This window comes from Panthera pardus, unplaced genomic scaffold (genome assembly GCF_024362965.1).
Source record: "Panthera pardus isolate Hobbes unplaced genomic scaffold, ASM2436296v1 HiC_scaffold_27, whole genome shotgun sequence".
NCBI lineage: Eukaryota > Metazoa > Chordata > Mammalia > Carnivora > Felidae > Panthera > Panthera pardus.
Window position 1 is genome coordinate 40,210,414 of NW_026526843.1, and position 21,686 is coordinate 40,232,099.

At 38.5% G+C, this 21,686-nt stretch overlaps 1 protein-coding gene across 3 annotated transcripts in view; it reads left to right on the top strand.

The window, feature by feature from the left end:
• The window catches only part of NUP62CL (nucleoporin 62 C-terminal like), an 86,682-nt gene that overhangs the window by 27,602 nt on the left and 37,394 nt on the right, over positions 1–21,686 (top strand). For 2 of the 3 annotated variants that reach the window (XR_008418175.1, XM_053891290.1), the window contains exons 2-4: positions 6,721–6,825; positions 8,352–8,450; positions 13,993–14,152. Coding sequence is in view for 2 of the 3 variants with exons in the window: in XM_053891290.1 (XP_053747265.1) it covers positions 6,768–6,825; positions 8,352–8,450; positions 13,993–14,152 (317 nt within the window). In the remaining variant the exon portion in view is untranslated. The remainder of the gene's footprint in view (positions 1–6,720; positions 6,826–8,351; positions 8,451–13,992; positions 14,153–21,686) is intronic. The other variant, XM_019435697.2, reaches the window with a different exon arrangement.

Consider the following 21,686-nt stretch of genomic DNA (forward strand, 5'->3'; position numbering starts at 1 on the left):
TATGCCCAGAATTCGTGATCCCCAAAGACCACCAGGGAGCCGAGTCCGATGCAAAAGCAAAAGAGCCTTTATTCGAGCTAGCTCGAGCTCAATCCCCTACCTGTACCGACGTGGCGGTGAGATACCGGGGAGAGAGAGCGAGTTTCAAAAGCACAAAGGTTTTATACGGGTCTAGGGGCAGTTGGTAATGGCTGTGGCCTCAGCTGATTGGCTGGGGAAGGGTCGGAGTCCTGTTACGCAGGTCGCTGGGCGTGTTTTGATCAGGAAGTTTGAACGGGTGAGCGGATGAGCGGGAGGTTACTCAAGGGGAGGAGGCGTGGTCTGAGGTTTCTGCGATTTTCCCGGAAAAGGGGCCATGTCGGGGACATAGTCACTCAAGGTGGAGGACACAGAACAAGATGGAGTCGGCTGGCGTAGGCCCGCCCCTTCATATGTAAACAGTATTTCTTGGGTTGGGGAAAGGACTTTTATTTATGTATAATTTAAAAATATGTAGTATGTTCAGGCAAATGTTTCAAAAAGAAGACTATAAATAGTCGCCCATCTACCCTGTATTACCCCCACCTCCTCTACTCCCTGGATTCAGCTGACCACTGTAATTGTATATATCCTTTCAGAATTTATTCATGGATTTGCTAGCAAATAAACAAATATATTCTTAGCCCTCTACCTTTATTTTTTCTACATAAATGATAGTATACACAGTGTTCTATGCCTTCCTTTTTAAACTTATAAACTTTATACACTTACTTTAAACATTTTGGGGATCTTTTCACATCAATCAGTGTATGGATAGCTCCCTCAGTATTTTTTTTTAAGTTTTTGTTTATTTATTTTGAGAGAGAGAGAGTGCACATGCACACGTTGGGGAGGGGCAGAGAGAGAGAGAGAGAGAGAGAGAGAATCGCAAGCAGATTCTTTGCTGTCAGTACAGAGCCTGACGTGGGGCTCAAACTCACAAACCATGAGATCAGGACCTGAGCCTAAACCAAGAAGCAGATGCTTAACTGACTGAGGGTGCTCCTCTCTCAGTATTTTTTGTAGCATCATAGAATTCCATGGTCTAGATGTGCTATAATTTATTTAGTCCCTTGCTGATGGGCATATAGGTTGTTTCTTCATTTGCTAATACAGTGGATGAAATGGCTATCACTTTACATGTCATTTTACAGGTGTGCAAGTACATCTTTGCAGATAAATTTTGAGAAGTATTATTGGTTCAAAAGATAGATTCATTTGGAATTTTCAAAACATTGGCCACTTGTTGGGGCGCCTGGGTGGCTCAGTTGGTTAGGCATCCAACTTTGGCTTGGGTCATGATCTCATGGTTTGTGAGTTCGAGCCCCACGTGGGGCTCTGTGCTGACAGCTCACAGCCTTGAGCCTGCTTCGGGTTCTATGTTTCTCTCTTTCTCTGCCCCTCCCTTGCTTGCACTCTGTCTCTCTGTGTCTCTCAAAAATAAATAAACATTTAAAAAAATTAAAAAAACAAAAACACAAAAAAATTGACCGATTGTTTTCCATAGGGGTTATACCAATTTACACCCCCATTAGGAACCTCAGAGCCTGCTTGTTTGTCCACAGTGTCCTTAACAGAGTGTATTACTAGGTTTTTTTTTTTTAATTTCTTCCCATCTGTCTGGTGAAATTGTTCTCAATAGTTATAATTTGTGATTTTCTCCTAAAAATGAGGTTGATGGGGCACCTGGGTGGCTCAGTCAGTTGAGCATCCAGCTTCGGCTCGGGTCATGATCTCACGGTTTGTGAGTTCCTTCAAGCCCGGTGTCGGGCTCTGTGATAACAGCTCAGAGCCTGGAGCCTGTTTCAGATTCTGTGTCTCCCTCTCTCTCTGCTCCTCCCCTGCTCATGCTCTGCCTCTCTCTCTCTCTCTTTCTTTCAAAAATAAATAAACATTGAAAAAATAAAAAATAAAAGTGAGGTTGAACACCTTTTATATGTTTAAGAGGGAAAGCCTTTTGAAACATAATATGGAGATATAAACCATAAAGGAAAAAACATGATGGAAATATTTGAATACATAAAAAACAAAAACAAAATCAAGAAACAAATGACAAACTGGGGCTGGGAAATTTTTGCAACACTTGACTAAATAGCCTTGATACACACTTCAATAATAAGACAATAGTCTTAATGAGAAAATGAGTAGATGACATGAATGGGCAATTTCAAATGAGGAAATTAAAGTAGCCATTAAGCTCATAATAAAAATTTAGCCTCACCTGTTGGTAATGAATTATAAATATTAAAACTCCTTTGCTGTAAAATTGATCATCTCTTTAAAAGTATACTATATGCGTGCTTCTTCTAAATGAAACATGGGGGGGCGCCTGGGTGGCTCAGTCGGTTAAGCGGCCGACTTCGGCTCAGGTCATGATCTCGCGGTCCGGGAATTCGAGCCCCTCGTCGGGCTCTGTGCTGACAGCTCAGAGCCTGGAGCCTGCTTCAGATTCTGTGTCTCCCTCTCTCTGACCCTCCCCCGTTCATGCTCTGTCTCTCTCTGTCTCAAAAATAAGTAAACGTTAAAAAAATTTTTTTTAAATGAAACATGGGGATTTTCCACAGTACACATTTTAAATAGTCAAAGGTATGTGGTAATGTTCCCAATTCCTCCCCAGCATCTCCCTGTCCTCTTCACCCTCAAAGGCGCTAGATCTTTTGGATAGCAGGATCTTATGCTATATATTGCCATGAGTTGCTCAACAGTTGGATGTAGGCAACAACAGACTCAAGTACAGTTACTTATTGAGTACTTTCTCCTTTTGAAGAGGAAATAGAATGTGTGTAATTGTATATTGGAATCTGGAAAAAGTGAGTTCAGTTCAGCAGAAGCGTTAATTGAGCACTTACTACAATGTGCCATGTACAATGATCTAGAATGAGGATGAAAAAGATAAAACTTTGTTTTTGGTTAACCAGTGAATTTCATTTGTGTCTTTATGTACTTAATTTCTTTAGCTTTATTTTTTCTTAATTTTTTTAATGTTTATTATACTTGAGAGAGAGAGAGACAGAGAGCAAGCAGGGGAAGGGCAGAGAGAGAGAAGCAGGCTCCAGGCTCTGAGCTGCCTGCCAGCACAGAGCCCGATCGATGCAGGGCTCGAACTCACAGACCGCAAGATCATGACCTGAGCTGAAGTCGGCCACTTAACTGACTGAGCCACCAGGCGCCCTAGCTTTATTTTTTATATACTTTTTTATCTGAAATTTTATTTTATTTATTTTTATTTGAAATTTTAAAGCAAGAGGCAGGTAATCTGTTTTCTGAAACTATCCCAGACTTTTTTATTATTTTCACAGTTTTATTATTATGTAATTCACATGCTGTGTAATTTACCCATTTAAAATGTACAATTGATTACTTTTTCGTATATTTACTGCGTTGTGCAGTCATTACCGCAGTTTTAGAATATTTTCATCACCCTTTAAAGAAACTATATACCCATGAGCAGACGCTGTCCATTCCTCCCTTCTGCCAGTCCCTGACAACCACTAATCTGCTTTCTGGCTCTAGATTCCCCTATTCTGGACATTTCATACAAAAGCAATCATAAAATATGTGATCTTTTGCGATTAGCTTCTTTTACTCAGCATAAATTTTTAAGGGCTCATCCATGTTTTAGCATATATCAGTGCTCCTTTTCCTTTTTATGGCCAAATAAAATTCCATTGTATGGATTTGCCATATTTTATTCATCCATTCATCAGTTGATGTTCATTTGTGTTGTTTCCACATTTTGCCAATTATGAAAAATGCTGCTATGAACATTCACATACATGTTTTTGTGTGGATATATGTTTTCATTTCTTTTGTGTAGATACCTAGGAATGGAATTACTAGGTCATATGGTAAGTCTATGCTTAACACATTGAAGAAGTGTGAGGCAGCTTTCCAGAGTGGCTGTACCATTTTACATCCCCACCAGCATTGTATAAGGTTTCCAATTTCTCCTCATCCTCACCGACACTTGATTTTATCTGACTTTTTGATTTATAGCCATTTTAGTCCATTTGAAGTGGAATCTTATTGTGGTTTTGATTTTCAATACCCCAATGACTAATGACAGTGAATTTGTTTTCATGTGTTAGATGGCCATTTGGATCAGCAACTTTGCATCTTTCTGACCATTCTTTTGTAGTCACATCTCCCACTGCCCACAGCCTGGAAATAATCTCTATTTTTAAGGATTTATGTCATTAGATTTTGCTTACCTGGATAATCCAGGATAATCTCCCTATCTCAAGGTACTAAACCTTAATCACGTCTATAAAGACCTTTTTGTCATGTAAGGTAATATGTCTGTAGGCCCTGGGTATTAGGATGTGGCTATGGTTGGGGACCATTTTTCTGTCTACTACATCATCTTAACAATACTAAATCTTCTGATCCACAAACCTGAGCTCTTTCCATTTATTTAGGATGTCTTTAATTTCTTACAATGATGTTTTATCTTTTCCTGGGTATAAGTCTTGTACTTCTTTTGTTAGATATGTTCCTAAGTATTTTTTGAGTGATTATAAGTGGAATTGCATTCTTAATTTCATTTGTGGATTGTTCATTGCTTGTATATAGAATTGGAATTCATTTTTCTTTTTTAAAATTTTTTTAATGTTTATTTATTTTTGAGAGAGAAAGACAGAGTGTTAGTGGGGGAGGGCAGAGAGAGAAGGGAGACACTGAATCTGAAACAGGCTGCAGGCTCTGAGCTGTCTGCAGCATAGAGCCTGACATGGGGCTTGAACTCATGAGCCATGAGATCATGACCTGAGCCAAAGTCAGATGCTTAACCGACTGAACCACCCAGGTGCCCCTGTAATTCATTTTTCTATGTTGATCTTGATTCCTGCAGATTTGCTGAACTTGTTTATTGTTCTAATAGATTTTGTTTGTGGCTCCTTTAGAATTTTCTGTAATCATGATCATGTCACCTGTAAATAGATATAGGTCTATTTCTTTTTTTTTTGATCTGGATGCCATTTATTTTGTTTTCTTGCCTAATTGTCCCGGCTAGAACTTCCAATGTATTGTTGGTAAGAGCAGACATCCTTAGTTTGTTCTTCATGATAGTGGGAAAGTATGCAGTCTTTCACCATTAAATATGATATTAGCTGTGGGTTTTTCATGAATGCTCTTTATCATGTTAAAGAAATTCCCTTCTCTTCCTAGTTTGTTGAACCTTGCATCATGAAGCTGTGTTCGATTTTCTCAAATGCTTTTTCTGCTTCTATTGAGAGGATCCTTTTTTATAGCATAATTGAAGTATAATTCACATATCTTAAAATTCACCCTTTTAAAGTATTAAATTCAACGTTTCTAAAATATATTCATTGAGTGTGCAACCATTACCACTATGTAATTACAGAATATTTTCATCACCCCCCAAACAAACCGGGTACCCATTAGCAGTCAGACCTTATTACCCCCTCCTCCTAGCTCTTGGCATCCACTAGTCTACTTTCTCTCTATGGATTTGCCTATTCTGGACATTTCATATAAATGGAATCATACATTATGTGGCCTTTTGTGTCTGGCTCCTTTCACTTAGGTTACTATTTTCAAGATTCATCCAAGGTGTAGCATGTATGAGTATTAATTCTTCTGATCTCAGGAGGAGGCCTCTTCAACCTTCTCTTTCCCTAGTTACCTCTGGTAAACTAACTAGTCTACAGCCTAAATCTTGGTCTCCTGAAGGTACTTGCTTCCTCTTAATTAAAAATTTTTTTTGAGAGAGAGAATCTTTTGGCTTGAATTTCCTCACATTCTTTTTCAAATAAAGTCAATTCTTTTGGGGATAGCTTGGGAACTCTCTTTTTATGGGCCGCCTTTACCCTTGGCCAGAATCTTTGAAACATTGCTTTGGGCGCTGTGCAGTGACAGTTTCCTCTGATCTTGCTTATCTCTTCAGGTGTGGAAGCTCAGCCCTATAAGTGAGCTGGGGAAAGGCAGTCAGGGTAAGGGTGATGGGGCTCCAATATTCTCAACTTGATGTGCCTGGTGTAGAGCCTCTGCCCTATGAATGAGGGCTGACCTAAGGAAGGGAGTCCCTCAACTCTTGGCTCTACTTGCCAGGAATTTCAGCCCATTAAATCTGCTTCAACCCATTAAATCTGCGTTGGAGGTGATATGCTGGCTGCTTGCCCTCCCCAATGAAATGCTTTGTCTCTTGTTTGGGAGCCTGGGCCAGTCTTATTGGCAGCTCCTGCCTGGAGTGTGGCTTCCTTCAGGGTGAGGATGGGGATGGAGAAGAAGTGGATTGTGGGTCATATGCCAGACTTTCACTGGTATTACTGAGTCTTAGCAGATTTTCTTGAGTAAATGTTCTTTATTTGCTGTATACCTGTAGGACAATTTCCCGAGATTTCAACATTTTATTTTCTTTTTTACCAGTTATGGTTGTTTCACTGGGGAATATAGGTCCGTAGGACTTCTTATGTTGCAGCTCTGGAGGAGGCTCCCCCTCTTCCATAAAGTGGAATTTCTTTGTTATGATGGTGCTAGAAGACTGGCTGTACTCAGTATTACTAATAAACTATTTTTTTAATCAGGCTGTTATTGTGTTTTATTTTATTAGATTTCAGAGTATCTGATTTTCCTTGCTCTGTTTCAGTTTCTCCATATAAATGAACCTTGTTATAAAACCTTGTTTTGCTTTTTAAAAATTGCTCAGTGACATATTTTTCTGCTCATGACTTTGATTTTTAGGTTCGGCTTCAGCATCGACTGCTGACGCCACTGCTCGTTCAAGCACCATGCTGTTTACTTCAGTGTCAGATGCTTCTACCTCCACTGTTGCTTCTGGGTTCTCATGTAAGTTACTGGTTGCAGAGAAAAGCCTGGTATTTCGCATCAGGCAACTTCGCTTAATTTGCCAATATAAGCTATGGATCTCTTGCATCTCATAAATTATCATTATGCTTGAACCCATCTGTAACTGCTGATATCAATAGTAGCTTTGCTTAAGAACCCAATTGTCATGGCTTTAGCTGTGAATTTTATGTTAACATGATTATTCCAGCTTAAAGTGATAATTTTAAGCATATAATTCGTTAACATTGTAATGTTTTGAAACAACTTCTTGAAGCTAATGGGAATAGTAAGAGTGGGAGTTTTGCCAAGTATGTCTGAAAGAGAAGAAGTCTTATTATCCATGTGAATAAGATAAAATGGGAAATGAATGTTGGAGCTTTGCTATAATGTATTCTTGCAGATAGACCAGTTTTGTGGTCCTTACGCTTTACCTATCAGAAGTGATAGATGACAAAAGGACCAGTTTGCGGTTTTAATTGACACCGTGTGATGTCTTGTGGCTTCTCTCCTTGAAGAGGAACATCTGGATGTGTAGAGCTGAGAAGTGGGATATTAATTATCTTGTAACCCCAACTTCTTTGCTATGTATCTTCCATTAGTACAGTAATAACAAATGTTGAGTAATTCTTTTTTTACAGGTCCATATAAACTGACTCTGCTTTCAAGATATATTCAGTGCCATGACATTTATCATTAGACTTTGTTATTGTAACCCTAGCTGTAATATGCTCTCCATCCCCCACCCCTCTCCCCCACAGCCCTGTTATAGCAAGATTGTCGCCATTCCTAGGAATAAAACTTGCCAGGAAATGCTCATGCCTACTTCAGGGTGAGAAATAGTGGTCTGCCATCCCTATCCTCTTGTGAAGTTGGCATAGGTAAACATTAGTTAAAATTGCTGATTACCACCTGAGTTGTATTTTCTACCAAGTAGACTTCCACTTTTGAGACATGACTGGGATTCTGGAAGCCTTTTGATATGTGTAAGCAATATCCTTCTCCACTACGATAGATTTTGTGAATAAGACCATGTCTGAGGTTAGAACTTATAGTTGTTGCATGAATTCGATTTTCAATCGGAGACTTGCCCTCTGACCTTTGACAGGCTTGTTTTCATTCCTGTCTTTGATGTCCTTGCCTACAAAATGAAAAGAAAGCTCTACCATAGTGTTTGTAAAATTAACTTTAATGAGGTAAAACTTACATATAAAATTAACCTATTTTAAGCATGCAAATCAGTGATTTTAATAAGATTACTGAATTGTGTAACTACCACTAAAACTGTAATCCAGTTTTAGAACATTTCTATCATCCAAATAAGGTCTCTCAGCCCCAGATAACTAATCTATTTTATGTCTCCATAGATTTGCCTTTTCTGAATATTTGTTATAAATGGATTAGCCACAGGTTTTTGGAGTTTAGCCAAAAGTTTGTAAAGGACACTTCAGATGAAAAAGACCCTATATAAATTACTCAGTGTTTTTAAATTAAGGTGTAATAGGTAATCTTCATGTTCTTTTCTGCAGTTGTTTCCCCAACAACTTCGAATGGAGCATTTGGTGGTTTAACTTTGGGATTTGGATTCAAATTTCCTGGAATGGGTGGAGGAGCTCATACTGTATCTAGTAAGATTTTAGAATTATTGGAGTGTGTGATGTGTTTGGATGCTCATTGGAAGTATGCTGTATAACAAGCAGTAAGTACATTGCATTCTGTAGTTTTTAGTATCATCTGAGTAAGTTTTGATCATTTCATCATAGTATGCAAAAGGTACACCAGTACTGACGATTGCCAAAGTGTAGTGAGACATCTGATACCGATGATACTAGTCCTTTGATATGACCATACTTAAAGCTGCTATCAAATTCTTGTCAACTTTTCAATTTAAGAATTTTTATTATTGATCATAGTGTTTACATTGACCCAGTAGATTGAGATTGATAGTTATTTTTCCCTAGAACTTAATCTAAGTTTTGACCTGCATTAAAGTTGACCCTATCCTAAAGCTGATTACAAGAGTTTCCATCCTAAATTTATTTCTGCCAGTTAGGAGCCAGTTAGGTTGTAGGTTGAAGAGAACTTGGCCAGTCGTTGCCTTGTAATGAGCGGGGTGGCTAGGAGTCAGTTGCTACTTAAACCTACCATTTAAGTCAGACTCCATTTTAGGAAAGTTTTACTTGTCTTATTTTAAAAGTTTATTTGAGGTGCACCTGGGTGGCTCAGTTGGTTGAGCATCTAACTGTGGTGCAGGTCATGATCTCATAGTTCATGAATTTGAGCCCCACATCCGGCTCGCTGCTTTCAGCATGGAGCCCGCTTCAGATCCTCTGTCCCCACTCTCTTTCTGCACCTCCCCCACTTGTGCTCATTCAAAAAAATTTTTTTTAAAAGTTTACTTGAGGCTGAACGATTCTTTCTTCAAACCTGGCATAAATTAAAAGTCAATCTCTTTTAAATTTAAAGAAATTATTCCTAACCAGAGAGGTCCACCATCTATTTATTCTTTTGCATGACTGATACCTACCTGAGTTTCTACTGTGTACTAGGCAACTAGCTAACCTATGAGAGTTGTGAAGGGTGTGTCTTGAGAACTTTAAAAGTTACCATATTTGCAAATAACATAGCCCATAATTTCCCCCTTTAAAATGCTGAACAAAGAACTGATTCTTTCAGCCATGGGTAGAGTCACTGAAATAAGAATTTGCATGCGCTTTGAGGACCCTGCCATAACTCACCCCCTCCCTAGCTAGGTCTCAGATTCCTTCCTGCAAACTGGTACCTTTGCTCCTAACCCACCCCTTATCGCCATTGCATCTACCATTACCTTACATGCCCATCTCCCCATCAGATGTCTCAACTTGACACCCTTAACCCAGAGTTAGTTTTTCCCCCTACTTACCATTCCTTCTCCCCAAGCATATTTACTTGCTCAGACTTTTCACCTCACAGATCAGCCTTGTAGGGCAGCTTTCAAGTGTCTGTCTGCAAATTTATAGCCATTTGGCATTATTCTCTGCCCTAGGTATAATCAGCAAGTTTTAAGAGAAGCTTGCTTTTTTTTTTTAATAATAACTCTTTTGTTTAAGTTTTTTTTAATTTTGAGAGAGAGTGAGAAAACCAGCATGCAGCATGAGCAGGGGAGGGACAGAGAGAGACAGAGTGAGAGAGAATCCCAAGCAGGCTCCATGCTGTCAGCACACAGAGCCCAGCGTGGGGCTCGAACCCATGAACCGTGAGACCACGACCTGAGCGGAAACCAAGAGTGGGATGCTCAACTGACTGAACCAGCCAGGTGCCCCAAGAAAGCTTGCTTTTTATCAGTCTTATCTTTTGTATGGAAAATGTTTGTTTGGATAGGAAAATCAGATAGTAGGATGTTTTAAAGGATCTTTTCACTATTTTATATAACCATCTTTAAGAACATCAGAATGAGATTTATTTAAATACAAATGTGATAGGCAGTTATGTCTTAGTATTTATAGAACTGTGCTTCCCTTTTACTACACAGATAATGTAAAGATGGCTGCATTTAGTTTAGACCAAAGTCATAACCTACAAAATCAGACTGTGATGGAACTTTCATTCTCAAATCCATTGCTTTTTTGTGTATGAATTGAAATACTGTTGGCATTTGAGTATTATCTTCTATGCCAGAGCTAATTTATACCTTTTTAAAATACCATAAAAGCTAAGGAACAAAGATAAATACTGTCTTAAAAGGTTAAAATAATCATACCATTTTTTTTGTGACTCAGGATGCTTTTATGTTTAGGCTGACAGGTATTAATTTCCTGAAGGTATCACTCAACATCTTTGTGCAGATATTTTGGTAGTGATGATGCTTGCTTTTCTTTTTATAAAAATCATACACACACACGGATGTGCATGTGTGTGTGTGTGTGTGTGTGTGTGTGTGTTGTGTGTACATATATCACTGTCTCTAGAAAGGATAGTTTGGTATTTATCTTTCCAGCCTTTTTTTCCAAACACATACAAACACACATTGAATTTATTTGTTTTGCAAAAATGGGATAATTATGCACACACACACATAATCCTACAATTATTTTTCTTAAATATCATCTTTGCACATCTGTCCATGTCAGGAAATACAGATTACTTTCTTTAATGCTTATTTATTTTTTTTGAGAGAGAGAGAGACAGCATGAGCAGGGAAGGGGCAGAGAAAAAGGGAGACAAAGAATCTGAAGTAGGCTGTCAGCACAGAGCCCGACGTGGGGCTTGAACCCACAAACCGTGAGATCATGACCTGAGCTGAGGCCAGACACTTCACCGACTGAGCCACCCAGGTGCCCCAAAACAGATTACTATTTTTTTTGAAAAAAAATCTTTGGGTGAAGAAAAGCTTTATAAGAAGGACTCTTTCTTTTTCTTAATTGCTTTTCTGTTTTTCTGTTTGAACTAATCAATACAGGAGGGGTCTTGATAGTGTCATTAAGTTTCAGTATTTCTGGGGAGGGATTTCTTTTCAGATAAGATTTTTATTCTCAAGTGAAAATTATGATGACATATGATTGTAAATAATGCCACATGGGATCCAGTCTGTAATCTTCTCAAGTGTTTGGAGTGATAAGTGACCCCAGGGATCCTTTGTGACTGGATATGGTCTTTCCTTGTGGTGTTCATTCCACCCTCAGAAAGGCTAACACAAAAAATGGGGAAATTATTTTAAGGATTCTTGTGGCCAAAAGGGAAATGGAATCTTTTAGAAATCTAACACAGGTATTGTCCTGGCACTGAACTTGAAAGAAATCAGAATTTAAGAGTTGTTCTAAAGGCAACTTTTAGGGACCTCCTGAATCTGTTGCATAAACATAATTCAGCTCTTCTCCCTTAGTCTACCCTTACTTTTTTAAACTTTCCATTGGTTTCCTTACCTCTTTTTATACCTTACAATTTTAGCTTATCCTTTTAATATTTTTTAATGTTTATTTTTGAGAGAGAGAGGGCGACAGAGCACGAGCATGGGAGGGCAGAGAGAGAGAGGGAGACACAGAATCCAAAGCAGGTTCCAGGCTCTGAGCTGCCAGCATGGAGCCTGATGCAGGGCTTGAACTCATGAACCACGAGATCGTGACCTGAGCCGAAGTTGGACGCTTAACTGACTGAGCCACTCAGGCACCCCAATTTTAGCTTATTCTTAATTTTGGCTTGCTCAGACTCCTTAATTCTACTTCATGTGTGATCTCTATAGGTCCTTTCAATCCGCCTCTGCCTATAGTCTGATGTTTTCTACACTTTTGGAAATACTTCCAAATTTCTGCTTAAAGTCTGATTCTTTCCACATTTTTGGAAATATTTCCATATTTCTACCTATAGTCTGATTCTTTCCATAGTTATAAATTTTTGAAAATGAGATGCTGACCTATTTTATCCTTGCTTGGCTAGAGTTTTCTATGCCAGACCCTTGTATAAGCTGCCAGTAGTATATGGGATGGATACCGTACTTCAGATGCCCACCCTTGTCCCAATTGACTGTGAATCAGGAGCAAAGGACAGAATTCTTGGAATAAAGAAGGAATATCTGAGCTTGGCCCCTCAGCAGGAACAGAGTAGGCCAGTTTCCCTCAGTATAGGCTGTGAATATTTTGGCAGGCACCATGATTTATGTATTTATCTAATACAGCCACTAACCTGAAAATACTGCTAATTGGGAAAGCAGGGCTAATGTAAAACAAACAATTGTGTACATGTGTTACAATATATTTTTATAACAAATTTCTTGTTACAGAAGCATCATCTATTAATTACTGAGAACATTTGAAAATACAGAGAACCAAAAAGAAGAAAAGAGAACATTTTCAGGTCCCACCAGGCACATTTTTCTGTGAATTGTTCTTTAAGTGCTCAGTGTGTAGGAAAAACCAAAAGTGCTATAGAAGTTTCACAAAACCAAGGGATAATGGTGGAGTGGAAGAGAAGTGGGTGACAAATACCAGGAAGGAAGAATTTGAGTTAGGCCATGAAGTATATTGAGGATTTCATCTAGAGAGGGCTGGGAATTCTAGTAGGGGTGCAATAGGAAAAGACACATAGAAGTGAGGTCTGGGCTGTAGATGAAACTTTGAGAGACTTTTATTTATTAGACTGGCAAAGATATATGCCTAGTATGGGCTATAATGTAGAGAAACAGGTGCTCTCCCCTATTGATAGAAATGTAAATTGGCAAAATCTTTTTGGTTGGGCAGTTTGGCAAGATATATTAAAACTTACGGCATGCTGACCCTTTGATCCAGCAATTTCATTTCTAAGAATTAATTACACAGATCTATTCATGTAAGTGTACAAAAGTATAGATGTACAGAGTTTGTATAAGATTGCAATTATTCTTTCCTTGAAAGTTTAGTAGAATTTGCCAGCGAAGTCATCTGGGTCTGGAAGGTTTTTTTATGGGAAGAGCTTTGAGGATTGATTCAATTTCTTTAATGGTTACAGGTCTGGTTAAGTTGTAAATTTTATTTTTCTACAAATATATCCAGGATTTTTAATTTTTGGCAGAAGAGATAACCCAGATATCTGGCCTGCTGTATATCACTTCATATTATAACAATGTTAAGTGCAAATCCATACAACTTTGAGTTCATATTCACATTTAAAAAAAAATGCTTCTGTAGGGGCACCTGCGTGACTCAGTTGACTAAGGGTCCAACTTAGGCTTAGGTCCTGATCTCGTGGTTCCCAAGTTCGAGCCCTGCGTTGGGCTCTGTGCTGACAGCTTGGAGCCTGGAGCCTGCTTCCAATTCTGTGTCTCCCTCTCTCTCTGTCCCTCCCCTGCTCACACTCTGTGCCTCTCTCTCTCAAAAATAAATTAAAAAATTTTTCAAAAAATTAAAAAATGGGGCCCCTGGGTGGCTCAGTCGATTGAGCGTTCGACTTTGGCTCAGGTCATGATCTTGAGGTTTGTGACTTTGGGCCCTGCGTCAGGCTCTGTGCAGACTAGCTCAGAGCCTGGAGCCTGCTTTGGATTCTGTGTCTCCCCCTCTCTCTGCCTTCCCTTGCTCGTGCTCTGTCTCTCTTGCTCTTGAAAATAAAATAAAAAATTAAAAAATTAATAAATAAAAATAAATGCTTCTATAGTTTTTATCCTGAATGATCAAGGACTAAATAAGTCTCTCATTTCTTGATAACACACATTTTATTTTCCAGCTACAGCATCAACAACGACCACCACCACTGTCACTACTACCACTACGACTACCACAACCACCAGTGGCTTTACTTTGAATCTAAGATCACTGGCATCAGCTGGGATTAATAGCATTGTTCCAGTCGGTATTAATTCCATACCTTTTACTTCGACTGTTAAGTAAGCCTGTTTATTTGAAAATTTGTGTGAATTTCATTTTATTTATCATGTACAAAGTATAGTTTGCTTATATAGCTGTAGAATAGTGTTTGAATTTTAGGTAAATTACTCCATCAAAGGAGCAGATAAAGGATTTCTGTAGCTTCATAAATTGAACAATTAACAACATGCCTTTGTCTTATTACCATTATAATACTATTATTACTATTACTAATAATAGCTAACATTTGTTGTGCTAAATGTTTTTTAAATTACTAAATATTTAGCAATGTGACAATGCTTTACAAACATCATATCATTTAATCTTCCCAATAACCCTATGAGGTAGGCACTATTTTGTTCCCATTTTATAGATGAGAAAACTGGAGCACATACAAATTTTATAATCTGCCCCTGTTGTACACTTGATAATGGTTGAGCGAGGATTAAAATTCAGCCAGTTGAGTTCCAGAACCTATAATCTTAGAATCTATACCATGTCCCTCTCTAACTGTTTGGGGTTTTTAAATTTTTTTTAAATTTTTTTTAACGTTTATTTATTTTTGAGACAGAGACAGAGCATGAACGGGGGAAGGTCAGAGAGAGAGGGAGACAAAGAATCTGAAACAGGCTCCAGGCTCTGAGCTGTCAGCACAGAGCCCGACGTGGGGCTCGAACTCACGGACCGCAAGATCATGACCTGAGCTGAAGTCAGATGCTCAACTGACTGAGCCACCCAGGCGCCCCTATTTTTTATTACTTTTTTAAAGTTTATTTATTTTTGAGAGAGAGAGAGAGAGAGAGAGAGAGAGACAGAGTGAGTGGGGGAGGGGCAGAGAGAGAGAGAAAGGGAGAGAGAGAGAAAGAGAGAATCGCAAGCAGGCTCCGCACTGTCAGCATGGAGCCCAATGTGGGGCTCAAACTCACAAACCATGAGATCATGATCAGAGCCGAAACCAAGAGTGGGATGCTTAACCAACTGAGCCACCCAGGCACCCCTTGTTTGGGTTTTTAAATTAAAGTTTTATTTGGAGACCACTGTAGATTCACATGTACTTCTAGGCAAGAATACAAAAAATTCTTTGTGTCCTTTACCTAGTATGCCCCGATAATAACATCTTGCTATGCTAGAGGTACAGTATCACATCCAGGATATTGGCATTGATATAGTCAAGGTATAGAACAGTTCCATCAGCACAAGGATCCTTTCTGTTGCCCTTTTATAGCCACACTCACTACCTTCCCCTCCTTTTCGTGACCCTGTGCAATAAGGAATCTGTTCTCCATTTCTATAACCTTGACATTTAAAGAAATGTTATACAAATGAATCGTATATTATGTGATCTTTAAGGATTGTTTTGTTTTTCTAGTCGTAATTCCTTAAGATAAGGTTGTCATGTGTATCAGTACTTTCTTCCTTTTGATTTCTGAGAAGTAGTCCATGGTATTGTGGATGAACTATAATTGAACTATTCACTTGTTGATGGACACCTAGGTTGTTTCCAGTTTCTGGCAGTTATAAATAAAGCTGTGAGGAACACTTGTGTACAGGTTTTTTCTTGTGAGTGTAAGTCTCATTTCTCTGGGATCAATGCCCATAGTGCAGTTACTGAGTGGTGTGGTTGTTGTGTGTTTATTTTTTTTTTTTAATATATTGCCAAGTTCTTTTCCGGAGTGGCTGTGCCATCTTACACACCGAACAACAATGTGTAAGGGACCCAGCTTGTCTGCATTATCACCAGGATCTGATGTTGTCACTATTTTTTTATTTTAGCCCTTCTAATAGATGTGAAATAATATCTCGTTGCAGTTTTAATTTGCATTTCCCTGACGACTGGTGATGTTGAACATCTTTTCATGTGTCTCTCTGCCATCAGCATGTCTGTCTTTGATGATGTGTCTGTTCATGTCATGTCTTGTCCATTTTCTACTTGAATTTCTTTTTTTATTTTCAAGTATTGAGAGTTTTTTTACATTCTAGATTCAGTTTTTTTTCAGATATGTAGTTTATAAATATTTTCTCTAACTCTGTAACTTGCCTTTTCATCTTTTTAACCAGGAGTTTTGCTGAGTAAAAACTTTTATTGATGAGGTCTAGTTTTTTCTTTAATGGATCGTGTTTTAATATCAAGTTTAAGAACTCTTTGCCTAACCTTAGATCCCAAAGATTCTCAGTTTTTCCTAAAAGTTTTACAGTTTTACATTTTACATTTAAATCAGGATCCATTTTGTGTTAATTTTTCTGTAAAGTGTGAGGTTTAGAGTAAGGTTCATTTTCTTTTTTTGTCTGTGGATGTCCGATTTTTCCAACAGCATTTGTTGAAAGGGAGTCTTCAGCTTCCTCCACTGAATTGCTTTCACATCTTTGTCATAAATCAGTTGGACATATTTATGTCAAATGTTTTCTCTGCCTCAATTGGTACAATATTTTAGGATTTTTCTTCTTTAGCATAATGATATGGTGAATGACATTGATTGATTTTCAATTTTTTTTAATGTTTATTTATTTTGAGAGAGAGAGACAGAGCAGAGAGCTAGGGAGACAGAATCAGAAGCAGGCTCCAGGCTCTGAGCTGTCAGCACAGTACCCTATGCGGGGCTCAAACTCCTATTACTTGAGCCGAAGTCAGATGCTCAACCCACTGAACCACCTAGGCGCCCCACATTGATCGATTTTCAAATGTTGAACCAGCCTCACAAATGTAGGATAAATCCCACTTGGTCATGGTGTATAATTTTTTTATACTTTTCTGGATTAGTTTGCTAGTATTTTGCTTGACGACTTTTCTATTAAGTTCTTGAGAGATACTGGTCTGTAGTTTTGTTTTCTTTCATTTTTATTTTGTTTTTGGTTTTGATATGTGGATTATGCTAGCCACATAAAATGATCTGAGAAGTAACTTCTTTTTTATAGAAGGAATTGTGTAAAATTGTGTAACAGATTGTGTTTATTGAATGTTTGGCAGAATTCTTTAGTGAAACCTCTGGGCCTGTATATTTCTTTTGCAGGAGCTTTTAAATTACAAATTAATTTCTTTACTGGTTTTAGGACTACTCAGGTTATCTGTTCATCTTTCATGAGTTTTAGTAGTGTGTGGTTTTCATTTGGTCTGTTTTTCTAAGTTGTCAAATTTATGAGTACGAAGTTTGTAGTATTTCCTTCTTGTGCTTTTAATAGCTTTTTCAATTCTTATGTTGGTGACCTATACCTTTCTTTTATCAATTTTATTCATCTTTTTCCAAAGAAGTAGCTTTGGGGGCACATGGGTGGCTCGGTCAGTTAAGCATCCAACTTTGGCTCAGGTTATGATCTCACGGTTCATGAGTTCAAGCCCCGTGTCAGGCTCTGTGCTGACAGCTCAGAGCCTGGAGCCTGCTTCAGATTCTTTGTCTCCCTGTCTCTCTGCCCCTCTCCCACTCAAGCTCGCTCCCTCTCTCAGAAATAAATAAAAATATTAAACAAATTTTTTAATTAAAAAAATAGCTTTTGTTTTATTGATTGATTATTCTCTATTGTTTTCATTGTCAATTTCAGTGATATCTACTATTTATTATTTCTTTCTCTCTGTGGTGAGTTCATATTGCCCTTTTTCTGGTTTCTTGAGTAATGAACATAAATTATTGATTTGAGACCTTTCTTTTTTCCTAATGTAAGCATTAAATGCTCTAAATATCCTCACCATTGCATTAGCTGTGTACCACATACTCTATTATGTTTTATTTTTATTTTCATTCAATTCTGTCTACTTTTCAGATTACCTTTGTGAATTACTCTTTGGCCCATAGATTATTTAGAAGTATGTTGTTTAATTTCCAAGTGCTTGGAGATTTTATTTTCATTCTATATCAATTTCTAGTTTTGATTCCATTATAGTTGGAGAGCATGCTCTGTATGACTTCAGTCCTTTTATATTTGTTCAGGTTTGTTTTATGATGAAGATACAGTCTTTCTTTTTTTAATGTTTATTTTGAGAAAGAGAGGAAGAGAGAGAGAGCCAGAGCATATGCATGCATGCACGCAAGTGGGGAGAGGGGCAGAGAGAGAGATGGGGAGAGAGAATCCCAAGCAGGCTCCACATTGTCAACAAGGATCCTGAGGTGAGGCTTGAACTCATGAACCATGAGATCATGACCTGAGCTGAAACCAAGAGTTGGATGCTTAACCAACTGAGCCACCCACGCACCCTGAAGATCTAGTCTTTTTTGGTGAAATGTTCCATGGGCACCTGGAAATTGTGTTCTCTGCTATTGGGAGGAGTGTTTTATGTATGATGATTAGATCCTGCTTTGTTGTATTTTCAGATCTGTATCCTTGCAGCTTTCCTCTCTAAAGCTCCTTTCAGTCTTGGAGAGTGGCTTTTTAAAGTCCTCAACAGGAATTGTGGGTTTGTCTGTTTCTCCCTTTAGCTCTATCAATTTTGCTTTTGTGTATTTTGAGGTTCTGCTGTTGGTTGCCTTACACATTTAGGATTGTTGGCCTTCCCTGGTGCTTTGGTTCCTTTATCATTATGCGATGTCCCTCTTTGGTCATTTTCTTTGTTCTAAATTGACTTCATCTGTTATTAATATAGCCATTAAAATTAATCTTGCATGTACATCTTTTTCCATCGTTTTACTTTCAGCCTATTTGTGTCTTTATATTTGAAGTGAGTTTCTTGTGGATAGCACATTGATGGGTCATAATTTTTATCCACTCTGCCAATTTCTGCCTTTTTGTTGGTATATTTAGCACATCTACATTTAAGCTAATTATCGGTATGTTTGGGCTTAAGTTTGCCATTTTATTATTTGTCTTTTGTTTGCTACTTCTGTTTTTGTTTTTTTTTGTTTTGTAATTTCCCTGTGGGATATTAAGACCTTTTTTAGGATTCTATTTTGCTCTTTTTTTTTAATGTTTATTTATTTTTGAAAGAGAGAGAGAGAGACAGAGCATGAACATGGGAGGGGTAGAGAGAGAAGGAGACACAGAATCCAAAGCAAGCTCCAGGCTCTGAGCTGTCAGCACAGAGCCTGAAGTAGGGCTTGAACTCACGAACCATGAGATCATGACCTGAGCCGAAGTCAGACACTTAACAGACTGAGCCACCCAGGCGCCCCTTGTTCTATTTTTATAGTGTTTCTGAGTGTATTGCTTTGTCTAATTTTCTTAGTAGTTGCTCTAAGTGTTACAGTATACATATGTAACTTATAATCGTCTAGTCATGTTGACATTTTACCACTTTGGTAATTCCATGTAGCTCCCTTTACTCTTATCTTTTAAGTTTGTCTCAAGTTTTTCCCCCATGTACACTGAACACCACATTATGTGGTGTTATACTTTTTACTTCAGCCATCAAATATGATTTTTAAAATTCATGAGAAGTAGGATAGTCTTATATTTACCCTTTTTGTTGATTATGACATTTTTTCCTCTATGAAGTTCCAAAGCTGCCTTCTGTTTTCGTTTCTTTTGTTTGTTTGTTTAGCCAGTTTTCTTTTTTCTTTGTTTTTCATTTATTTATTTATTTATTTATTTATTTATTTATTTATTTTTGAGAGAGAGAGAAAGCACGAGTGGGGGAGGAGCAGAGAGAGAGAGGAGAGGGAGAGAATCCCAAGCAGGCTCTGCATTGTCAGCATAGAGCTGATGTGGGGCTCGAACTCACAAACCGTGAGATCATGACCTGAGCTGAAGTTGGATGCTCAACTGACTGAACCACCCAGGTGCCCCCAGTTTAGCCAATTTTCAAGAGTAGGTTTGCCAGCGACAAAAAAACTTGCAAGGGAATATCTTTATTTTCCTTTCATTTCTGAAGGACATTTTCACCAGATAGAGAAGTTGTAGTCAACAGTTTTGTTTTTTTTTTCTTTCTGTACTTGAAAAATGTTGTGACACTTCCTTTTAGCCTCCATGGTTTAAGATGAGAAATCTGCTGTCATTCGAATTGGTATTACCTTTTAAGTAATGTGTTATTTCTCTCTGGCTACCTTTAAGATTTTTTTCTTTCTTTATCTTTAGTTTTCAGAAATTTAAGTATTAGGTGTCTTAGTGCACATTTCTTTGAATTATTCACTTTGGGATTTGCTCAGCATCTTGAATCTGTAGATTTATATCATTTGCCAAATTTGGGAAGTTTTCACCTTTATTTTACAGAATACTTTTTCAGTCCCATACTGTCTTTTCCTCTCTAATCTATCATACTCCAATGATACAAATGTTACCACTTTAATTGTTGTCCTTTGGGTTCTTTAGATTTTTTTTTTTTAATTTTTGTGTCTCTTTTCTCTTTGCTGTTCTGAAAATTCTATTGATCTACTCTCAAGTTTGCTGATTGTATCCTTGGTTGTCTTCACTCTACTATTAAACCCTTCACGTGAGCTTTTTATTTCCTTTATTTTAGTTTACAATTCTATAATTTCCATTCAATTGCTTTTTTATAACTTCAGTTTCCTTGCTGAGATTTTCTCTTTTTCTTTTGTTTCTAGAGAATTCATAATTGCTTGTTTGGAGCATTTTTCGATGGTTGCTTTACAATTCTTTTCAGAGAATGCCAACATCTGACACCTCTCGCTGTCGGTGCCTGTGGACTGTCTTCTCTCTTGAGTTGTGATTTTTCCTGGTTCTTGGTAGGACAGACCATTTTCAGTTGCATCCTGGACATTATGTCTATCATGTTAGGAGAGTCCAGGTCCTATTTTAATTTTTTTCAATCAGGTAATCCTTTTGTTGGGGTGTAATGCAGGGGTTGGGTGTATTTGTATCTTCAGCTTCCTGCTAGACCCTGCCCACACCACCCCAGTGAAAGTGGGGTGCTGACTCATACTGCCTCAATGCACATGAGTGGTGTGGAAGTTCAGCTACCCTCTCAGCCCTGCTGACTCATTCCCCAAGAAGGTGGGACACTGGGTCCCACCACTTCATTGCCTCAATGGGCCGCTGGGTCCCCAAAATAAGAGGAAGTGGGGGACTAACCACTTAGGTACTGCAGGGTGGAGACAGAATTTCACCTTCCTTTTGGGTGTCACTGACACAAAGGGAGTGAGGAAGCAGGATATCAACTATTCTGTGTCTTCCAATTTCATTCAGCCTCTTGATGCTGGCTTGGTATGGAAGCTTAGTTCCCTACTGGGCCTCACTGACACAGGCTCTGGGGAGCAGTGGGGCCGAGTGCAGACTAGCATTACTTTGTTCATTCTCAGTGATGATGCCATGTGGGCATGGAGTTTAGCCCCCCACTGGGTCTCACTGACACTAGTGACAAGTGGGGGAACCTAATGGTAACTAACCCTGTCTTTATCATGTCTTGATTGCTGCTGGGTGGGTATTTAGATTCAGCTTGTCACTGGCCTTCGCTGACAAGACCCTGGTAGAGGAAGGGAATAGAACACTACCTGCGTCTGCCGAGCAGAGAATTGATGATTACCTCTCTGCTTAGCCCTGCTGACACTGCCCCAGTAGAAGAATTAGGGCATTGCCTGGTTCCACCAGTCATGGGATGGAAACTCAGCCACCTGCTTAGCCTATTTGATACCACCCAGCAGGGGAATCATGGTTCTGTTCGGTTCTGCCCAGTGG